Source organism: Augochlora pura, chromosome 7 (genome assembly GCF_028453695.1).
Source record: "Augochlora pura isolate Apur16 chromosome 7, APUR_v2.2.1, whole genome shotgun sequence".
NCBI classification, from domain to species: Eukaryota; Metazoa; Arthropoda; class Insecta; order Hymenoptera; family Halictidae; genus Augochlora; species Augochlora pura.
In genome coordinates, this window is record NC_135778.1 from 636,814 (window position 1) to 658,482 (window position 21,669).

At 38.4% G+C, this 21,669-nt stretch overlaps 3 protein-coding genes across 23 annotated transcripts in view; 1 reads left to right on the forward strand and 2 right to left on the reverse strand.

Moving 5' to 3' along the window:
* Window positions 1-13,468, forward strand: part of Glut1 (Glucose transporter 1) — a 66,634-nt gene extending 53,166 nt beyond the window's left edge. For 6 of the 17 annotated variants that reach the window (XM_078184846.1, XM_078184849.1, XM_078184853.1 and 3 more), the window contains 2 exons: window positions 1,294-1,323; window positions 7,496-7,606. In XM_078184846.1, coding sequence (XP_078040972.1) covers window positions 1,294-1,323; window positions 7,496-7,604 — 139 coding nt within the window. In that variant the 3' untranslated portion in view covers window positions 7,605-7,606. Of the gene's footprint in view, window positions 1-1,293; window positions 1,324-5,238; window positions 5,883-7,272; window positions 8,269-8,356; window positions 10,043-10,566 lie in introns of those variants that run through there. The other 11 variants (XR_013494382.1, XR_013494381.1, XR_013494383.1 and 8 more) reach the window with 11 other exon arrangements.
* Window positions 1-13,558, reverse strand: part of LOC144472116 (uncharacterized) — a 62,016-nt gene extending 48,458 nt beyond the window's left edge. For 2 of the 3 annotated variants that reach the window (XR_013494384.1, XM_078184865.1), the window contains exons 1-2: window positions 7,537-7,637; window positions 7,319-7,410 (exon numbers count right to left, since the gene is read on the reverse strand). Coding sequence is in view for 2 of the 3 variants with exons in the window: in XM_078184865.1 (XP_078040991.1) it covers window positions 7,319-7,410; window positions 7,537-7,583 (139 nt within the window). In the remaining variant the exon portion in view is untranslated. Of the gene's footprint in view, window positions 1-7,318; window positions 7,411-7,536; window positions 7,638-13,462 lie in introns of those variants that run through there. The other variant, XM_078184867.1, reaches the window with a different exon arrangement.
* Window positions 13,559-16,369: 2,811 nt separating this feature from the next.
* Med27 (mediator complex subunit 27) lies at window positions 16,370-18,143 on the reverse strand. 3 transcript variants are annotated; one of them, XM_078184864.1, is made up of 5 exons: window positions 17,980-18,143; window positions 17,443-17,673; window positions 17,100-17,369; window positions 16,716-17,016; window positions 16,370-16,641 (listed from the first exon to the last, which is right to left on the reverse strand). In XM_078184864.1, the coding sequence occupies exons 2-5, from the start codon at window positions 17,613-17,615 to the stop codon at window positions 16,507-16,509; spliced, it is 879 nt and encodes a 292-aa protein (XP_078040990.1). In that variant the 5' UTR covers window positions 17,616-17,673; window positions 17,980-18,143; the 3' UTR covers window positions 16,370-16,506. The 3 variants fall into 3 exon arrangements, with proteins under 3 accessions (XP_078040990.1, XP_078040989.1, XP_078040988.1); XM_078184863.1 differs by lacking the exon at window positions 17,980-18,143 and adding an exon at window positions 17,758-17,949; XM_078184862.1 differs by lacking the exon at window positions 17,980-18,143 and having other exon boundaries at window positions 17,443-17,949.
* Window positions 18,144-21,669: the final 3,526 nt, after the last annotated feature.

A 21,669-nucleotide genomic window follows, 5' to 3' on the forward strand; every position in this document is an offset into this window, starting at 1 on the left:
GTTCGCGTGTCACGGTTCGAGACAACGAGGCCGGACGAATTCCTTCGGGAGCACGCCCCGTCTGGAGCGACGGTGACGGTGATTTTTTCTCGAGAACACGTGGAATTACAAAACACCGTCTTCTTTTTAGCCCTCGCAAATAAACGTAACAACGCAACGCAACGTAACGTAACACGATATACAATTGTTAGAGCGGCGAAAGCTGCAACGTTTCAAATCATATGTATATGTTCCCGTGATATCGTTCACGCTGATTGTCGCATGGTTGTGTATAGTAACAGTTTATTGTTCATACCGTCGTAGTGTTCGCCGACCATCCTTTTTCGGCTTGTACGTTGGTTACACCGAGCAAAGTCTTTCTTGTGTAACGAACTCGCAGAAGGTACAACACACCGGTTCCCGTAGATTCACGACGAACAACAACGAATCCAGCGTTTTACGTATCGTGATCTATGAACGCAGCGCGCGTGCGCGTGCGCGCGGAGATTTGGTCGAAAAAGACGTCGCCGCCGCAAAGAAATTCCAAGATAATATATACGGTGTATAAATACGGCGGAACGTAATCGATGAGAAATATATGAGAATTCGAGTCGATAAATCTCGCGTTTTACACAGCTCGGCAGAGATTTTTCCGCAGTATAAATTACGGACACGCTCCCGCGGCCTGTGCTCGTGGAACACGATAGATCGGGGCAAATCTACGACCGCTTGTTTTACCTTCGCCTTTATCTATTTATTTTACATTTCCGCTTAACTCTATACCTTATACATTTATATATATCTATACATATATATCTATATACATACGTATACATATATTCATTTGTAAAACGTGCTGAACGCTTGAACGCTTCATAGTCCTTATTGTTACGTACTTCCTCAAGGCCAACTGGATATTATTATATTTATTTGTTTAGCGTATTGTACATGTATTATTTCAATAAATCGTTATCTAATGGTTCTGGTAAATCCTTTTTAGTTGAACTTCCGTATTACATTTCATTGTTCGACCACGAGACCAGCACACGGACACGCGAACAGAACAAACTAACAGACCGGCAAGTCGCACTACTTGCAAACAAACTAACAAGCCAACAAACTTGCTAACAAACCCACTAACATACTCGCCAGCCAACGAGCCAATAAACGTGCTAACAAACAAACTAACAAACCAGCAAACTTAGACGAAACAAACGAACCAACTAACAAACGAACGAACAAACGAAATTGACAAATTTATGTTGATCTATCTGGTACATATCGTAATTGTGCTTTCTGTGTTATTTGGAGCAGGAGCAGCTTGCGGGACAGCAGACTTTATGGGTGAGTCTTAAGAATACGTACCCTCTGTTTTACTGTGGTGGCTTTGTTACGATACTTATATATCAACTTACAAAACTTCTATCTTTGCTGCATGAGAATCGATTATTTACCAAAGACACCACTAGTCGCCTTTAAACGAAGAATTATTTTTTAGCCGGTTACAAAAGCCGCCGCCGCCCCCCAGCGTCTCTCCACGTCTCTTTTATTATTTTTTATTATTTTCGATCGCTGCGAAAATCGTTGGCGCAATTGCAAGTTGAGCTAATTTTGGTCGTGAGAGACGCGACGGTGGTGCAGCGTAAACGTGTAAAAAATAATCCTGTCCCTGCCTATTTAACTGACTACCATACAACTTCTCGGTCTGACCGCGCCTGGCATGTTGAAACATCTTTACTTACCTGTCAGTTGCTCATTTGCGAGTCGCCGTCTCCATGCGCTATATATCAGTCAGGCTAACCCAATCGTGCAGAGAGAAAGCGCTAGCGAGAGCAAGAGAGCGAAAGAGAGAGAGAGAGAGAGGATGAGAGAGAGAATGTAAGAAGGAGAGAAAGAGCGAAAGAGAAAATGGGAGAGAGAAAGGAAGCGAGGACGACGATCCTCTGTACAGGCTGTCTCAAAAGTCACTCGTATTCGGAAAGTTAAGGATTCCTGAGATCATTTGAAGCAACTTTCTCCTTTATAAAAATATTCTCCGAGGTATCGTTAACGAGTTATTAGCGAAAAAACTGTAACCAATAAGCTGGCTCGGCCGCCTCGCGCCAGCCGCACTCGCCTCTCATTGGTCAGCGTTTTTCATTGATAACTCCTAGACGAAGCCTCGGAGAATATTTTTATAAAGGAGAAAGTTGCTTGAAATGATCTCACGGATCCCTAATTCCCGATTGGCTTTCGATGGAGCCTGTAGTTTGCATGAAACGACTAGTCATTGCGAGAGATCGCGATGTGTTTCCTTTTGGTTTTCCTTCGTTTGCGTCGATACATTTCACAGTTTCTATAATAGTTTCCTCAGGGCTATTATGTTGATCGACACCCCAATGCTTTCTAGCGATCTCGCTGCGTCGCGCGCCGGGGTACGCGACCCGTTGCTAACTGGAAGGTTCGCATACACATAACAGCCCCGATTACTCTACTTATTCGACCTGTCTCCCGAACCCGGAGCCTTGTATCTCACCACAGCATGCTCCTTCTTTTCGTTTTAGTCGAACAGTTTTACCAACTCCCCCCCCGCCCCGATATCAGTGTTCAAAGATGACAGCTCCGAGTCTTGGATTTACTTTCATGTCGATATAGTTGGCACGAGTTTATGGCGCTGTACTATGCGATTGCATGTTAGTGCTTCAATTACTGTTTGCCGTACGAAACCTGTTTCTCAGTTGTATACAGACCGGAATTAGATACTCTTTGTTCGATAGGCAAACGCAGCAGCGCAGCCAGGCAGCCGCTTTTTGCATAGAAACTCTGTTCCGTCGTTGTTCGCATTCGACTTTTATAGAGATTAGTTCCTCGAAAGAGTGGTTCTCGCGGTGGAACGAGACCAAACGAAAAATTCATTCGGAGGTAATCCGTCGACGGAACACGGGGTTCCTATTTCTCGAATCTATCTCCGTCCGCTGTGTCCACGATCTCGCACGGTTGATCGGCCGCAGCTCTCGATAAACTCGCCCGAGCTCTACGCAATTTCTTTCGAAATCGTTTCTAACGATTCGTCGTTCAGTTTCTCATGATTTTACGTTCCGTTTCACCTTTCCTTTCGGTTTCGTTTCCATTTTTCGTTCCGTTTCGTTTGTTGTCGATTCCGCCGAAGAAAAAAGAAAAAAAAAGAAAAGACAAGGTTTTGCCGAAACATTCGATCGAACACGTGGTATTGCCGTCAGCTTGTTACACGAATGAATTCCCCCTCCCCCTGTTGTTCGTTACTTACGTATACACTTATGATTTTTGGCGGAGCTTTTCCGTTCGATTTGTTCGAGTTTAAACGCTAGTTGATGAACGATATAGTTATATTAGTATATTGGGAACGCTGTTTTTTAATCCTGTTGCCGTTATAGTTATGATAACGAATGAGAGTTAATTGACCATTCTCGACTGTGTATGTGTTCGAATCGATTTTTTACGTGTTCTCTATCGTCGATACGCATCTGTCCTCGCCGTTAACATTTCACACCTGTTTCTACCTTTTTTCAATCGCTTAGGCAGTCTGCGGTATGATTTAACAATTACATTGTGGTTCACTATGTTTTTTCATTCGTGTTCGCTCGTCGATACATCTCTTTCATCATTATTACTAACCGGCTGTGTAAAACGTGATAAGACGAACCGTCGACTCTTTAGTTCAATTTTAGATGGACGTGAAATAAACGAAATGTATTTAAAAATTATGCATTTTTCAAAAATGTATTCTAAAGAAATTAATTTTCAAAAAATTTATTCTAAAGAAATTAATTTTCAAAAAATTTATTCTAAAGAAATTTTTGTTTAGATATGTATTCCAAAGAAACTAATTTTTTAAATATGTATTCTAAAAAAATTTATTTTTAAAATATGTATTCTAAAAAAATTTATTTTTAAAATATATATTTTAAGAAATGTATTTTGTATGTACCTATACCCATGTCTGGCTATAACATACTCTTTCTACTCGCGATATGAGACAAGTCTTAACACGTTTAATTCTGTTCGCAACTGCACAAATTCGATGGGTACTAACGGAAATTGGTGAATTAACAATTATATATATTATATCAAAAATTTATAACAATACGCTTAACGAAACGATTAAATTCTGTTTGTCTCGTTATTCTTACGCGCGAAGTCGCATCGCGTTTTGTCGTATCACGAGTTACACTGCATTAGTTATACACCGTGATACCTAGATAAATACCTTTAGAAAAAGAAAAACCGCAAGCAACGTACAGAAAAGGTACAGCAATGTCTCGTTACTAGTTCACTCGTTGGACCTCTTTTTTTGGGCCAGGTTTAAGTCTCCAGAAATAACAGCACAATTAAACGCGAGTTTATGCTTAATTTTTTAAAAATTACTCGCAATAGGGAAATTAGGGTCATTTCAAGTAACTTTTTATTTTACGATTTAAATCGTTAACGATGCCTTGGAGAATAATCTGTAAAAGAAAGGGGTGCTTCAAATGATCTCAGGAATCCATATGACTTTTGCAATAGAATAATAAACGTGTAAATATCTTTGAACGAATTATTGTTTCAAAATTAATTGTTGACTTTAAAAATACCGTAGCCGTTAAAAATACCAAAAATTGATTTCTACTTTATTTCTATTTCTCAGAATCGACCGGAACATGTTTTCATTTTGCACGAAGATCCGCGATCTGATCTACGATCGAGGCATCGCTGTATTAAAACGAGAACGATAAACAATTAAACAGCACCCGTACAGAATTCGATTTGCTGTGATATATCGTTAGGATTCGAAACACTGGAATTTATCTAATATCGTGCATCGTTTTTTTTATCGATGTCACGTAAACAATTTTTCTTTGTCGATCATTCACCCTGTACACGTCGTCGGCAATGTGTTATATCGTTAGACGACAGCCTGACTAGAGCCGGTTTTGTCCACAGTAACAATTCCGAACGAGTTGTTCTTCCAAGAGATTTACAGTAGTTGAGAACTTTACGACCGATCTTTTTGTTATTCTCGAAGCGTAGGCTGTATATGTAACACACGTTTTTTCCTTAGAAGTAACAGCTTTACTTTGTTCGTACTGACTTAACGCAAATCTAGGATTTTGTCTCTCTTGAAACGAAAAAAAAAACAAAACAAAACAAACAAACAAACAAACAATGACAAACAAACAAAAAAAAAAAAGAAAAAAAATTAAACAAACTATCGATCGACGACGATTCGAGGCTCGATGGGCATGTAACATTATTATATTGCAGGGAAGAGGAGCTCGCCACTAACTCTAGCAAGGAGACCGTCCTATCTGACGCCACCACTGCCAACCATACCCACGCTACTGACAAACCATAAAAAAAAAAATGATATAACTAGAATAACTTTCTGAACGATTCTAATCAATCCTAGTGTCGAATATCACTTCGCTGCAGAAAAAGACGAGAGAGAAAGAGAGAGAGAGAGAGAAAGAGCGAGAGGGTGGGAGAGAGAGTAAGAGAGAGAGCGCGAAAGGGAGAGAGAGAAAGAGAGAAACGTAATAAGAAAACTTGTAAACTCTAGAGTTCTCGTATCCAGTCAATCTAATCGAAGAAAAAAAAAAACAAATAAAATATGTAATTGTTATCGGCAACGATATAGCATTACACGTAGCGGAGATACACCGTTCCGAGAATTATTGTAATCATTGATTACGCGTTTACGACTTTTTAGAACGCTCGTTAACTAGTGTTATTATTATTAACCGACGAATATTTCGGCATCACCGATAAACTTCCATATACATATAATATATATATATATATATATATACATACGTATCCGCCTACAGATCTAATATATATACATATATAGCTGTATATACATGATATATATATTACATCTTGTACAATAAATCTGTTTGTTTATTTAATTCTCGGTTTCAGTTCACTTCCACCGAATTCGAGCGACCTCGACGCGAGACTTCGTTCGGTATCCTGTTTCTTTTTCCTTTCTCTTGGTTTCGTTTCTTCTATCAACTACCTGTCGACCCAAACCATCGACTCGCATATTGCAGGAGAATGTCAGTCAGTAGGTGCCGTTACTGCAGAAACGATCGCGATTTTTCGTTCTGCCGCATCGAATTTTTCGATGACAGTCCCGACCGCGGTGCTCGAGGGAGAGGAGACCGACCGACTTTGTCCCTATTCCATGACGATTAGCTTCTAGTATAAGCTACCAGGTGGTCCAGCGAAACTCTCGCGCCATCTGTTGGACTTTCTATGATGCGCGAAGGTGTGACGCGCGCTATAGTTCTTACGCGAAACGAAGGCAGCGTTGTGTTCTCGTTCCTCTTACTCAGTCGCAGCAGTGGGGCAGCCAGTAAGTGGGGGAATATGCAAACTCTGAGGTGCCTATAGTCCTCACGCGAGAAGAAGGCACCTTTCTGTTTACATATCCCCCCTCTTAATAATTTGTAGCAATAAGGCAGTCAGCAAGAGGGGAAATTTAAACACACGGATGCCTATAGTCCTCGCGTAAGAAGAGGTCACCTTTTCGTTTACATATTCCCCCTTTTATTCCCCAGGGCGCTTTGCAGGGATGTAAACTCGTGGAAGTAAATTTTTAGCGAATTTTAATCGAAAGTCGGCCCCCGGATCTCCTTCTTGCACCGTGGTCACGATCGACTCTCGTTCGACAGTCTCTCGATTAGTAATCAGGGGAGATTGATTACTCGATGGGGTACAGGGAACATTTCGGTGTTCGATGTTTTCGGCAATGTCGGACGATAAGCACATGTGTCTCAAGTCTACTACACAGGCCAGTGAACCACTGTTAATTCCTACACTAAGGCTAGAAACTGTGAAATGAATTATCATTTCTCGTAAAACGATCCTCGCGTAAACACCCGCAGGCGGATGCATAGGATCGAGCGGAATCTTTAAGAATCGAACGAAACGAAAAGACTGCGATTACGTGAACAAACGAATTAACAAAAAAAAAAACGATAATAACCATCACAACAACAACAACAACAACATCATCAACAACAACAACATAAAAAATCACAGTAAAAATAGAAACCAACCGAGATAATAATTTCGAACGTAACAAGTAAATGGGCAAAATTAAAGTTCGACTAATGGTTGTTTTGCAAACGGTAAAAAGAAAGAAAAAAAACAGAATAAATCTAACTGAGAATAACATGTAAATGATAATGGGCGTTATAATGTATCGTAAAACAAAGACAACTGTTGTCGTTAATTTAACAATTGTAACGGGTTCAATCACAAACCTATTGAATTTTCATAATTCAAATCCAGGTCAATTACGATAAGATAAAAAAAAGAGCCGGATATGTAAACTTACGTTGACCAGTTGTGTTGATATGCCGCGATACTGTTTTCTCATGGTTCGACGACGTCCGTGCATGTGTTGAATCGATGCCCTCGACGAAGATCCTGGGAATGTAATAAAGAGAAGGAGAGATTCAATAGACATGTATGAAGAAGCGGAAACTTGGACAAGTCGCGTGATGTTTTGCAGGAGCATGCTAAACTGTGTGAATGCATTAGAGGGACACATACCGCCGGCAGAGAGTGCAGCCCTGATGGTGGCCGAGGAGAAGCCACATCCTGATTCATGTAAGGCTTAACAACCTCACCAAAAATCGCCCACAGTCATCTACTACCATTGTCATATCTGTCTCTATGTCGCAAACAATTCTTTCAGCTTGCATTCGACCAGTTGTTTTTTAACTGTGTTAGCTGGACACCTTCATCACGAGTGCCATTATCATTGAAACGTCTAGAATAGCTAACCCCTAAAGAACTACACCATCTTGGTATCCCGAACGGTAATACCTTCCTTCGAACGCTCCGCGATTCACCATTTCAAAGCTTCGAATTCCAGTAAACTGAAACTGAAATAAATGCCCGCCTAAACGAGGAAGTGGCGCGGCCATTTTGTATATGAGAAACAAGATGGAGGACTCGTTGAAAGACGGAGCATGGGCAGCGAGTCTCGCGCAGCGGCGTAGAACGTCTACCGGGTGAACATCGTAATTCTGAACTACGATAGCATCACGCGGTAGACGTTTTACGCCGCTGCGCGCGATTCCCTGCACATGCGTCGCCTCGCGTAGTCCATTCTCCTGACTGCGACGCTCTCGGGAGAGACGAACGAAAGTATTATCTTCGGGCCAAGGTGGCTCGCGCAACTCTGCCTCGAAGAATCGAGGACTCGTGAACAAGAGAATTGTTTGTCGGTGATCGCTTCTTCCATCTATCGATCATTGTGCATGTCATAATGTCATCTATGTATGTTCGTAAATTTTGTTTATTTGTAGTCTCATTGTGATACATACTTTTTCTCATTGATTTGCGACTATTATTTTTCTGCTTTCAGTATGATTCGAAAGTGCAGAGGTATCAAACCGCTGATTCAGTGAACAAAAATACAAAAATTACATTGCTGCTTCGCTACTACAAGACATACAAGTGGTCCTAGCAGAGAACAAATATCACGCTACCTTATTGCATATACATAGACTTTCGTACTTGACAATAGAGAATCTTAGAGGAGAGTGCAATCGAGTATAATAATCACGTTGCGTAAATGCCAAGGAGCCACTTGACCATGACACTGTCGGCTCGCGCAACGAAACTGTACACAATGTAATTAAGTCGTTAGAAGTTTCAGCTTTACGTTTACCATTCGATATAGTTCATCTGTAAATGTACGTTATTTACGATCGTTCGTTTCTATTATAGTCTTTATCGTTTTTCGTTTGCTCCACGGTAAGGATTTCTAGCGATCGCTCTTTTTTATCTATCGATCCGAGGGCGACGTTACTTGTCCGACAAAGTTTCGATCGAACTTGTTGTCGTTTGTCTTATCTTGCGATGCTGGGACGAAGTTGGTACCGTGATGTCCGATTAACGAGAAAAACGCGTGTAGTCTAGTCTCGGATTTGTTCTCACGTTCGGTAAATGTTTTTGCATTTCATGCATCGGTCATAGCTTTATTCTGGCTTTCCACAAACTCACAGTCGGCACGGTCGAGAAAATTAACTGCGCGAGGCGTCGCACGCGCAGGGAGTCTCGCGCAATGGCATGGAATGTTTACCGGGCGAACATTGTATATTTTGAGCTACGATAGCGACGCACAGTGGACGGCCCACGCCACTACGCGGGATGCTCTACGCACGCGCCACTCCGAGTAGTTGATTTTCTCGGTCGCGCTGCTCACAGCGCTTCAGCAAAACACTCACACCGCACAGTCGAATAAAAGTTGGACAGAGTTGAAGCATTTTTGTTTCCGTCTAGAGCTTATATCTCGTACAATCGAGGACGCGGCACACACGTGGAAATAATGATGTAGCCATTGTAAATAAATAAAACGTATAAAGACGGCGTACCGTCGCCGGATAGAAACGGTTCTGCAACAATGTTATTGTGATTTTTTCAAACTACGATATAAGGAACTCTCGGTATTATAAGCTCTATTCTATGATATAATACAATAGTGATCTCTCTTCTATCATCTGTGTGCAGTATGACAATCTGTCAGCCTGTTATACGATATACATACATATATATAAATACATATAAATATATATATCTAACTAGTCGATTCTAAGTATTTTTATAAACGAAATTGGTAGCCGTATTGGTTTCACTTCTGTTCGAAGAATATAATAATACTACGTGCTATTAACACTGGCCTTTGTAGTAGTGTAAGTGGAGGTAGGCCATCATGGATCTCGCACTAACGCAACAATACGGTCTCCGCAGTTCGGTTTGCGAGCGGAGAACAAACAAGTGTTGAACGTAAACAAAGAAACAAAAAAGCTGAGGTGTCATACGAATATCATATGTTCGACAAAGATCTCGAAAAAAGATTCTATCACGTTATTATTATTATTATGATTATTGTTATTATTATTCTTATTATTCTTACTATTATTATTTTTTATACGAAAGCTGTAAAACCGACTTCAGAACTACCACAGTTGGAGCATGAATGGTACAATGGGCATGCTGCGCATGAATGTATCTTATTTTGTTTAGATTAAAAGAAGATCTGAATAGCGATGATCGATTTCTTGCATTTTTATTTCGAAATTTTACATACCCGTACAAAGCTTACTCCTTACGATATTGAACACGAGAAGATGCGATGAGGGACAAGAAAAATTTCCCACTGACTCTATCATCGGCACATCGTCTCTCACCTCGAATAAACGACGTGTACACGCTTCCGATCTCAATGCCTTCCGGCCAACATCGTTATGTACTGTAATACTGTTTTCTTTCTGGACACGATAATATTCAACAGGAACATTTCGTCTGTCTACCGAGAGCTCACTGTTAATGTTTGTAAGCACCTCGCCTGTATGTAAATAATCATAAAGTCGAAGAACTATTATTATCATCATTATTATTATCATTGTTATTATTATTATTGTTTTCATATTCTCAGGTATTTATTTTTTTTTCAAATTCGTTGCAATTCTATGATATCAGACTGCGCAAGGAAACACTAATCACGGACAATAAGATCACTTCCCGTCGAATTCTTTAATATAATCAATTACATTTCTATTATGTTTTCAGGAGAACGGAGGCAATTTATAGTTCATTGCATTTGCTTCTAAGAGTAGCGACGAGAAGATCTTTCGTTCTCGAATTTTCTAAACTCAGACGTCGATGATGTTAAAATCGATCGAGGCGCATCAGAAAGTAAAGTCAGATAATAAAACGGTCAGGATGAAGGTCTTGCATAGAACGATACAGTAAACATTTCTTAACGCACACGAACAGTATAAACTTTACTCTGCACATAGATTATAAACGTTCGACATGCTTTGTTCTAAGATAAAGAAAGAAGGAAGCCAAAGCAAACAAAACAAAAAATAAAGAATAAAACGAAAACTATTATTTATCGATATCCCGAGGAGACAAACGAATGTAATGCTTTTATATTTTAATTTCAGTACAACGATCATTTCATCTTGATTTTCATACAACCTACGATTACTGCCGACTGATTAAGGAGAGTAATTAAACGCCCGAACCGTATCGATACCTCGAGGAGCATATACGCTAGTAAAGCAACATCCAAATACTGTCCGTAACCAATTTCTTTCTACAAGAAACCGTAGAGGCTTGCTGTATGTCGTCTTTTAAATTGAAACGATCTGGTAGATGAATGTGAACGTAGTGTAAACGAAACCGCGAGTCCAATGGGAATTGTACATCTGATTAATCCGGACGAACAGTTGTGTTTGCAGCTGGATCAGAGCGATCTTCCGGCGCACCCGCTCAACCGGAGAGACCACCGCCCCCGCTTCCCCCGCCACGCTTTCCGAACAGCGGTGTCTGACAATGGGGAACAGCTCCTCTTAATATCGGTAAACTAGTGATCACGAACGCGTCGATTCTACTGCCGCTACTGTTCGCCACCGACAGCTTCGCTTCGGAAAGCCAGCTATGCGGGATCGCCGCAGAGGAAAACAAGGCCTGCGCGGCACTTTTGCGCGACGATTTCCGTCGAGCGATCCGAGCAACCTCCGTCAACGGCTGAAACGGCAACGGACAGTGTCTCGAAGCTGAAACGAGGCACGCGCGTCGTCCGCTCGTGCCTCGAAACGAACCAAGCGGACGAGGAAGCTGATGGACGGAGCTACCACCTGTTGATCGTGCCCGAACAATGTTGATAACGTCGATCGAGAGAACGTGTTCCGCGCGCGACTCGACCCACTGCTCGGTTGCCAACGAATACGCTTGCACGCGATCTTATTTTCGATATCTAAGTACCGTATTGTTCCGACGCGACGAACGCGCGAGTCCCGAATCGTCTGTTCGTCGTCACCGACGACGAGCACGAGTCGCCGAGTACTTTGAACGGACACGGTGGGAGAATACTATATCTATTTATGTAGGAAACGGTCCGCGGACATGTTGATACTAGTGTGTAAAACTGGGACGGAACTAGGCCAAGGGCCGCCGAAAGCCCGCGTAACAGAATCGAACGAAACGTTTGCGAAAGTGATTGTGCCTAGACTATTTGCGAGAAGGTTCAGACCATGATCACTATCAGAGAGAAATTGAACTTCGTGCGACATCGAAGATATAATAGAGGATACAATTGCTAGATGCGATGAGTCGTGTAACTAAACCCCAGAGAGAAATACGGAAAGGTGTACATCTACTATATACTTCACTTTTATATCATTCATTTCATAGGATTTATTGCAGTTACGTGACATTTTGTATCACTGTCGTCTTTATAACTGATTGCACTGAACGATTATCCATTGATTCGGTGAATATATTTGAGGAAACCACCAACGATTCCGAGAATCGAAATGTTCGTTACAGAAAGTTGAAATGATTCGCGATCGGCCCCGGAATTCGATATACTTTTAACCTAAAAGGAAGTTCTTTTCTAGGTTCTTTCCCGTTCGAGATCTAACACGAGACTAACTCAGATCTCATTCGGACCTAGTAAACAGGAAAGCTGTTATACAGGGTGTCTAAAAAATGTCTAGCAATCCGAAAGTACCTGAGGATACCTGAGGTCGTTTAAAGTAACTTTTACCTTGACAAACAAATCTGCAGATTGCATTTACTCTAAGGAAAAAGTTGTTTCAAATTGCTTCAGAAAACTCTCATTTCCTGGTTGCAAGTGACTTTTGAGACACCCTTTACTGTTGTTACAACCTGAAACTAAAAGATAAAAGGATGCTACCGCTAATTGGAATCTCACCTGATATGCCAAGCTGGTTGAAAACGATGGTGGCTCCCTCGAACTCTATATTCACCATCGATTCGTTGATTGAGAAATCGAATTCGGAATGAGTCTGTCGTCTAAGTTCACGGTCGACCATAAAAGCTGAAAGATCTGGTATTGACCAAATTTCGCTCGGACTAGCTTTTCGACAACTCGAACCCGTTAGTGACGTTAATCGCGCTATTTAACGTCGTTTTTAATATGGTGCCTCTTTTAATAGCAACGTTCGAAAATCGATCGTTCATCGAAGTTGCAACGGTACGCGCGAACGCAGCAATATAAACGTTAAACCAGCGGGAGCAAACTGTTGCCACGAAATTCAAACGGCGCGCACGCGCGAACGAACTATCCGTCGCCGGTCTCGAAACGTTGCGCTGCAACAGATTCCATTTTTCCAAATTTTGTACGAACGTCTCAGACGACTTTGAAATTCTAACGAATATTTGGATAAACGATAAAAGACTAAATCTACGAGTTGATTTACGTTCGATAAATTTTAATGGTTAGTTCTACTGTTAATACAGCCGTTCGATTGAACAACCAGATTCGACAGCACCCTGCACATTCGGAGGCATGCCTTTTCTTACTACATTTCGTCGTTGACATTTTACACGAGAATGCACATAATTTGATGTTACGCAAGCTCTTCGGGATAAAAGCTTCCCTTACATGTATGATGTACAATATGTATATACTGTATACTTCTATCGTACTTACCACATCGTTGCATAAGCAATTGTATGATAATCCTATACTACTCGACATAGTACATCCGATTCCCTGTTAAGAGATAACGTCACACGAAAACTGACCGTGTCGTCTAGAAGATATTTATCTATCTCGGCACCGAGATCGTTTCTAGCTTCTACCGATCGTCTCGCCTTGCTTAAAACATGGCGGCCATCGACTGGAAACACCAACACTGTTGCACACTGTTCGAGGCGACATCTGCAAACTGGAGAACGAACAACGTTCGAACGTTCGTTCTTCGAAATACACGAATTACTACTGACAACACCACGAGACAAATTCTATAATACAGACATAAAATTATGATTTTTAATTAGACGAAGATTAGAGGGTTGTTCAAGTCCGTTTTCCGTTGCCTTCTCTTTTTTGTTTGCTTATACGTATTATCCGATTGGAAGGGAACGAAATATATAATATAATACTTAACGTGTATCAATCGTTGAGAAGCGGACGTCGCGAATTGTTAGACGGCTTGGAAAGTTTTCGATTTCTTTGGGAAATAACGTACTTGTCGTATTGTAGTAAAATCTGCCAATGCTGACAAATTGAAACACTTTCGTGTTAGCTTGTATCGAGTAAAATTAAACAGTTTCAAGTCGGTTCGTTAAGCGAAGTATGGCAGCGTAATCACCGTACTAATATGTAGAATAGAACGAGAAAAAGTAAACGACTAAGCGGCGCATATGCACTAAAATCACATGTGCTAAATTAACGAAAACGAAAGAAAGGAACACTTTAATTATAAGCTGTCCAAATCATACAGAATCAGTGAGAAAGGCAATAAACGCTATGGAACTGAAACTTATGCTAATGTAGATTTCCTTGCATTATAGGTATTATCAGGATTCTAGTCTATCGATTACTGATACTTAGACTAGGTATATGAATGCATACATAGCTACTAGTCTATAGTAGCACGATATAAACAGACTAATTGATAAAGAGAATCGCAAATTTCGCTAATATCATAACACGTATGTTGAACGCGGACAAACATACGCGCCTCTCTCACTCGTAATGGCTGTACAATAAACGCGGACCGAGTACTGGTAGCATATCCGTTTTTTAAATCAACTAAACTCTTGACATAACAAACATCTACACCTACGCGTGCACAACTAAACACACGGTCGCAGTTGCGATCGATCCGATTCGTATATATTAACCATTCGAATTCGATCGATTAAATGAATTAGTTGAATTGAAATGAAGGAGACCTAAGATCGCGCTGGGTTGAGGGTATTTTAAAATACTTGTAAGTACTTGCAATCGTTTACTTTCCACGTTTCTATATTATTTCAGTTGCGATGTAACGAGTCGATGGAAATCGCTCGATGTCGGGCACACGAATCTGCAATTCGTTCCGTGTTCCAGTCGAAAATTCTTTTCTGACTACCTACTACAATACCTATTATCCTGTTGAGAAAAGGCATGCTGTGATACACCTACATTGAAAATCTCCGAGCAAACGACAACACGATCTACACACCTAGACGAAAATAAGCTATAAACGATTTTTCTACCTTCGCCAGGATTAAAATTACAATTAGCATTGTTAGATAACTATTCTACTGAAGTTCAGTTACGTCGAATACGCATAAAAAAGAAAAAAAATCAGCGAGACAACGGGAAATGTTCTCTTTGTTTCTCAAAGTTCTAAAACAACCTAATGTAAGGTGTTCAAAGTGCTTTCACGAAAAAACACTTTCTCTATACCGATGGAAACGATAAGGACAGATTTAATTTCACTATAATTCAGTCACACGCGTAACAATATATTTAATGAACTCGTTTCTAAAACTGTAACATTATGCATATATTAATATATACATATAATAACGGTTACTCTTATGAGAGTACCTATTCAGCACACTCACCACAACTTTGATAAAGAAAATCAGTAATGATTGCATACATAGTTGGAGTCAATGATATGATATGAAAAATTCACCGAATATTGCAACGTTTATAGAGCCTTAAAATAAAACAAAGAAAAGAAAGAGAATAAATGAACAAGAATTCGGAACAGTCCAGCAAAGTGATTACAATAACAATTTGTAAAATAAGTTCACTGCCACTCAAACGACTTGCGCTCTTTTGAGGAGCGCCGATATTCCAAATGTGAATGTGTACAGTTATGTGAAAAGTACTTATATCGTAATTATATTTACACATAATATTATTTAGAGTTACGTGAAACTAAATAGCATGTAATAATATTTAAGAATGGTATACAGATGTAGGGTACAGATTTAAAAAAAAAAAGAAAGAAAATCATTGATTGCAGGGCTATTATATTCCAAAACGAGAAAAGTTTATGCCTGCTCATTTGTATATTATACGTAAATCTTAGCAAGAAAATAAGTGTTTCTCTGGTAAAAGATGCTAACTTCTAATTATCCTCCCCATGTTTCTTTCGGTGATACTTGCTTTAATCTTAAAATACATCACACCTAATTATTTCCAACTTATCTGCGTTTTGCTGTTGCAATAATTTCAAAGTAATTCTTGAAATAAGTTCGAGCAATCTTTGACTGACGAATACGTTTTTTGACAATTCATAGTTTTTATATTCAAGGCGATAGTTTAATTCAATAGTGTGCAACTAGTTTATTTTTTTTAAATAATATTAAATTATCTAGAGAAACATTTGACTAATTTCCGATACGTACAATATAATTTTGAGTTCCGATTAATAAAAAAATATGTGAATTTGTAATATTGTACCACGGTTTCATTTGCAATTGTATATATACGTAGCAATTGTTTATAATATTTTAATTACTTATGATTAATGTATTTAAGGTGAACAGATAAATTTAAGTGGAAAGATCATACATGACATCTTTTAAATCTATAAATAAAAATATTTACAAAGTAATACGTATGCGTTTTTAATTGTACTGTTATTCATACATAAAACCGATACGTACTTCTCATTTTTTTTATTTATCAAAATTACATTATGTAATAAATATACAACTAAATATACGGATTTCTGGAATAAATTATTATGGTTTACATTCTTGATGATAGGGTTCTAAAGTTCGAAAATCTCTCCAAGTTGGAGGTAAAGCACTATGTAAGTGCAAACCGCATCGTTTACAAGGATCGCTAAATAAATTATTGAGACTATGAAACCATGTCTAAAAAAAAGATTGGAAATTACAATTTACTTAAATTAGTGCGTTCTCATAAGGAATACTTTTTTATTAGTTACCATGAACGATCGAACAGCTAATTCAGGTAGCGCTGGTGAATAGAAGTGTAACATTGCTGCATGAGCATTTTCTGTTACTTTCCTAAAAACTTTATGCCTTGATTCTGTCCACAAATCCATTGTTTCTCCGTAACCTTTTACCACTACCCATTCAATCATTAAACCTTTAAATGCTATTACACCCTTCAAAACATGTCCCAGAGTAACATGCAATACTGCATTTGATGCGAACGGCCTAGACACAGATACCGTCATATCATTAAAAAGTCTATCAAATGTGGCTATCATCGAATCCACTTGCCTAAAAAAAATTTAACACATATATTATTACAAATTGTTAATAAAACATTTCTAATTCTTCATTGTCAAATCAATTTAACTTACTGTTGAGGAACATTATGATTACTTGTTTGAACTCTGCCTCTCTTTGCTCTACTAGAATTAATGTAAGACCTCTTCAAAGAATTTTGACTAAGGAGCCTTTGAGCAACATTACTATATTCATGGACCTTATCCGTCCACTTGTAACTATTAACAAGCGTACTATACAATGCTTGTCTCTCTTGTGTTGTCTCTTGACTTAAGTACGCAGTACTTGCTAAATTAAATGGTCCAGGTGGTGGATTCAAACTGCTTGAAGCTTGTTCAACATCTCTGAATAAAAAAAAAGATTTAATACAGTATATACTCTTGACAAACGTATCTTTATATAAAAAATAAACTATACCTTAAATTAACGCTGACAGTTGTTAAAAGCTCTTGCAGTTCAATTAAATATTTATTTTCTTTATTTTCTTCGCCATGATCTGCCCGTAGACCGTTTCCAAGAGAATCAAACACTTGACCAACACTAGACCGTAATACTTTAATTGCTGTGAGCGCAGTTTGTAGCTGCTCCATTATTATTGTCTTCCAACAATTATAAATTTAATCATAATAAATCTTTGAACAATTGAACCTATTAGAATACAGTAACTATAAAATTCAACGAAAAGGTTTGTAAGTACCGGGAGTGTATAACCTCAAAAATGCGTAAACATACACTAATATCGAAATCGAGTATGCGAGGTAGAGTTGTATTAATTATCTATTTAGTTTTTCTTTACATTGGATCATAAATTGCAAAGTTCCTTAAAAGAAAAATAAAAAAAATGTTTATTTCACTAATAACATAACTTTGTACATAACAGAACAGTGCAACAACAAAACTTGAATCACACTGTGAACGTAGCTATAAGTGGTTCTGAGGAAAATCGTAATGTACCTGTGAGCATAGCTTTATTTTCTAGAAACGGAATTTAAGGACAACTTGAAAATTACATTTAATTTTATCTTTTATAATATTCTTGTATTTTGCATTGGCGGTTTCAACAGAATTGATATACAATGATGTCTCACCATATTGAGCTATTTCTACCTCACCACATTGCGCTCTTTTATTCCCCACTACTGTAATGCGCAGCCAGCTTCGCGCAATTGTTTTAGAAAGAGAGCGGGAGATGATTGAGAGAGACGGAACGAAGCAGCGGCCTCTATGTGTGAGTATCCACACGAACGATAAACTCTAGGCTATCTCATTCATCCGTGCATGCGGTCTCGCTCTTTTCGTTCATCTGTTTGTCTGGTGCTCCATCTGAAACGCTCGGCGCGATATTCGATTTGCACTTTTCGCCAGCGGTATACCACCATCCATCACGGATACGAATACGAATGCTGTATCTTTCTGACATGCTCAATATAAAAGCTAAGGTTATACCCAGTACAATATAAACAACACATATCGCCATTCTATATCCTATTAAGAAACACAATTAAATTCCTACAAATTAATAATCGATGAATATACACACGCCTAGATTCAGATTTCACAACTGTACGATACATTAACATTAATAAATTTTCATAACGTCTGTCCGTTATGGAATAACATAATTATATAATCAGCATCGTATCACTTTTCCAATTCAATTATTGGTGCAAAGTTACAAATCCTGTTTTTCATAAAATGGTGAGAGTCATCGATGTCAATACAATTGGCAACCTTCGGAATTTTCATTCGCAGACGCCAGACTTCAAATTACCAAATCAAAATTCATATACGATTCCCACGCGACGCTAATTTATTCATAAGTGTTCGCATACAAATGAAATTTTTCTTTTAAAGAGAATTTTGAAAATTTAGCCAAATGTATGGAAACTCTGTATATTGAAAGTTGATTCGCTTTACTCGAACATGTTTCTGAACACATTGTGAGCGCGCCGTTGTTGGCCGTGATCGAGTAACAAATTCTGATACATGTTACGATTACGATCAATCCTTGGATCGACGAGTTCTTGCTGTACCGCTGCGATCCGTTCACCAACGGTAATTGTTTTACGTTCAAGAACACCTATCGTCTTTGCTCGGATACATCGATGGAACAAAGGGCGACTTTAGAACTTTGAATCGCATTTCCTCGAAGAACACGTAAATGTGTCCTCACTGATGGAAACGCTGTTTCGTAATCATCCGCGTCGATTTTTCAAGTTCTCGTGTATCCGGCATGTAACAGGTAGCAAGAATGCGAAATGAGGATCCCATAATGTATTACTAGCGTGTGCAATGTTCCATTAACATTTACAGTGGACATTGTTTATTGTTTCATAGCAACGTGTAATTGATTCCTCATCTCGATGTTCATTCACTTTCCTTGTCGGTCAGATTTCATATTCGAACGCAGTTCTTTCGATTTTTCCGTAAACGATAGACGAGTGTCGTTTGAAAGATTTTCTTGGACAATATTACAATGCTTGAAACGGTTTTAGATCGATCGGTGCGATAAAATTAAATTGTGCAGCATGCCTCACCACCTGACTTCTCTTTTATGCATTCTTGGGCAGGATATTTTAAGTTCTTCGCTAATAGTAAAGTCATTAAAGAGCGTGAACAGGAACGCGCAGATAACGCGGTACTTCACAGGTATGTAATATCGAGAGTCTTGAAATATTTTCAGAAATTACATATTTTTTTCTTATCTCGTTCTGAAGACTATAACTGTGAAATGGCACTGTTGTATTAAAATAGAAATGCACACTAATTAACAACATTACCTGAAATAAATATGGGTATCTAATGTTATATATTGTTATTATTATTTATTATTATTATTGTTATTATCACTCTTCACTGTTATCGATTACATATATGGCAACGCGTGTATCAATATTAGCCGTGCTAATTATAGCTCAGACGTAATTAAATTACATTACAATAGTTACGAAACATTTTTGGAATATTTTTAACGATGTTACATCAATCTTGTTTACAATTCCGAAATTGTACGATAAATATGATAAAGTTAATCTATTCGTACAACTTACTATTTATCTCTTACGTTAGGTCTGTAAGCAATCTTCTTTATTTTTCCATTGCTTGTTGCTGTAATGTTAACTGGCCGAGGAATCTTTGACAGTGTGACTGATAAATAGTTAGTATTATTCATATAGTCACTTGAAATTATAAACTACCTCATTAAGTACTCTGTTTGCATCTCTAAATATTCATTTCCATAAATGACTGGCAGAATTAAATAATCTTTAGAAGAACTAACAAGATTTTCACCGACGATCTGATTTTCAGCAGTTTATTTGCACGGTATTTAAATACTAAAGAAATTCTAACAGTTTAATATCGCAGCTCTAATTATAAATGCTTTTATTCTCTTCTCGATAGAAAACGAACTTTAATTTAAAAGAAAAAAACAATGATATATGAAATTTTGCTACTTATACGTATTTAAACGAATTCGATATCAATTTATGCAGAAATTACCACGTCGATAGCTTTGTTGAACCGATTCGAAGCGTTCTTACAATTATTCCACTACATACCCGTTTGTTTTGTCCTCTCACTTTGCGCTTGGCGCGTAAACCAATTGTTTGAACTTTTACTTGTTCCCGGTGCTCGCAACCAGGGCCGTGTCAAAAAGGTAATTTTCCTTTGCCGTTAATTTATGCGACAAATCAACAACAATCTCATAGACGAGCCTCTGAAAAATGTTCTTTTTCTATCGATATTTATGTGGCATACATTAGCTTCTTTGAATGTACTAAATCAAATATTAACATTAATGTGTGCAAATGTTATTTCGTCTTAAAGCTTTCGTTTAAGTTAACTGGATGATTTAGAAAACTATAAACAGATAGGAGATTAAGAATCGACTTCGGACGATCGGTCAGAGTTATGATGAAATGATAAATGTTTTTAGTAGTTAACTAATATGGTATCGTATATAATCAGCTAATCAAACATAGTCACAGTAAAAAATAGATTCAAAGTTCGTGGTTTTGTACGTGACGATAAGAAGACTTTCACAACGATAACGAAGTTTGATATACGCAGAAATTATAGCGAATTGTTAGTAAACATAAACATAATTAGAAGTGATCGTAAGAAAATAGTACTATGCGTAGTTACGTAATATTACTACTTTCTTATGACCATTTCTAACTACGTTTATGTTTATTAATAATTCGCTATGAATTTGCGTATGTATAATTTTGTTATTATACTTTTTATTATCACATGAGAAAGTACGAACATTGAATCTATTTTTCACAGTAACTATGTACGATCAGATGGTTTTGCATCTACATATATTATACACACCAAATAAGAAGAATAACAATAAATATATAGACTAATACAATTTAATTTTTTTTCATTGAAAAAGGAAGGAAAACAAACGACTAAACGAGGCGATGTGTTAATGTTAGGTCACGGCAGGTTCAGATTGCCGAAAACACTGTGTTTACAAGTTCTACTTGCGCGCGAGTCTCGTAGTTGCTCAAAAAGAGGCGCCCGCAACATAATTATCGCGTTATCGGGGGTGAAGCACGAGGCTACCCTACGAATTTATCGAGATGCGAAGGTCAGTCTCGCGTTCTCCAAACGGGATTCCCAAGAGTTTTTGCC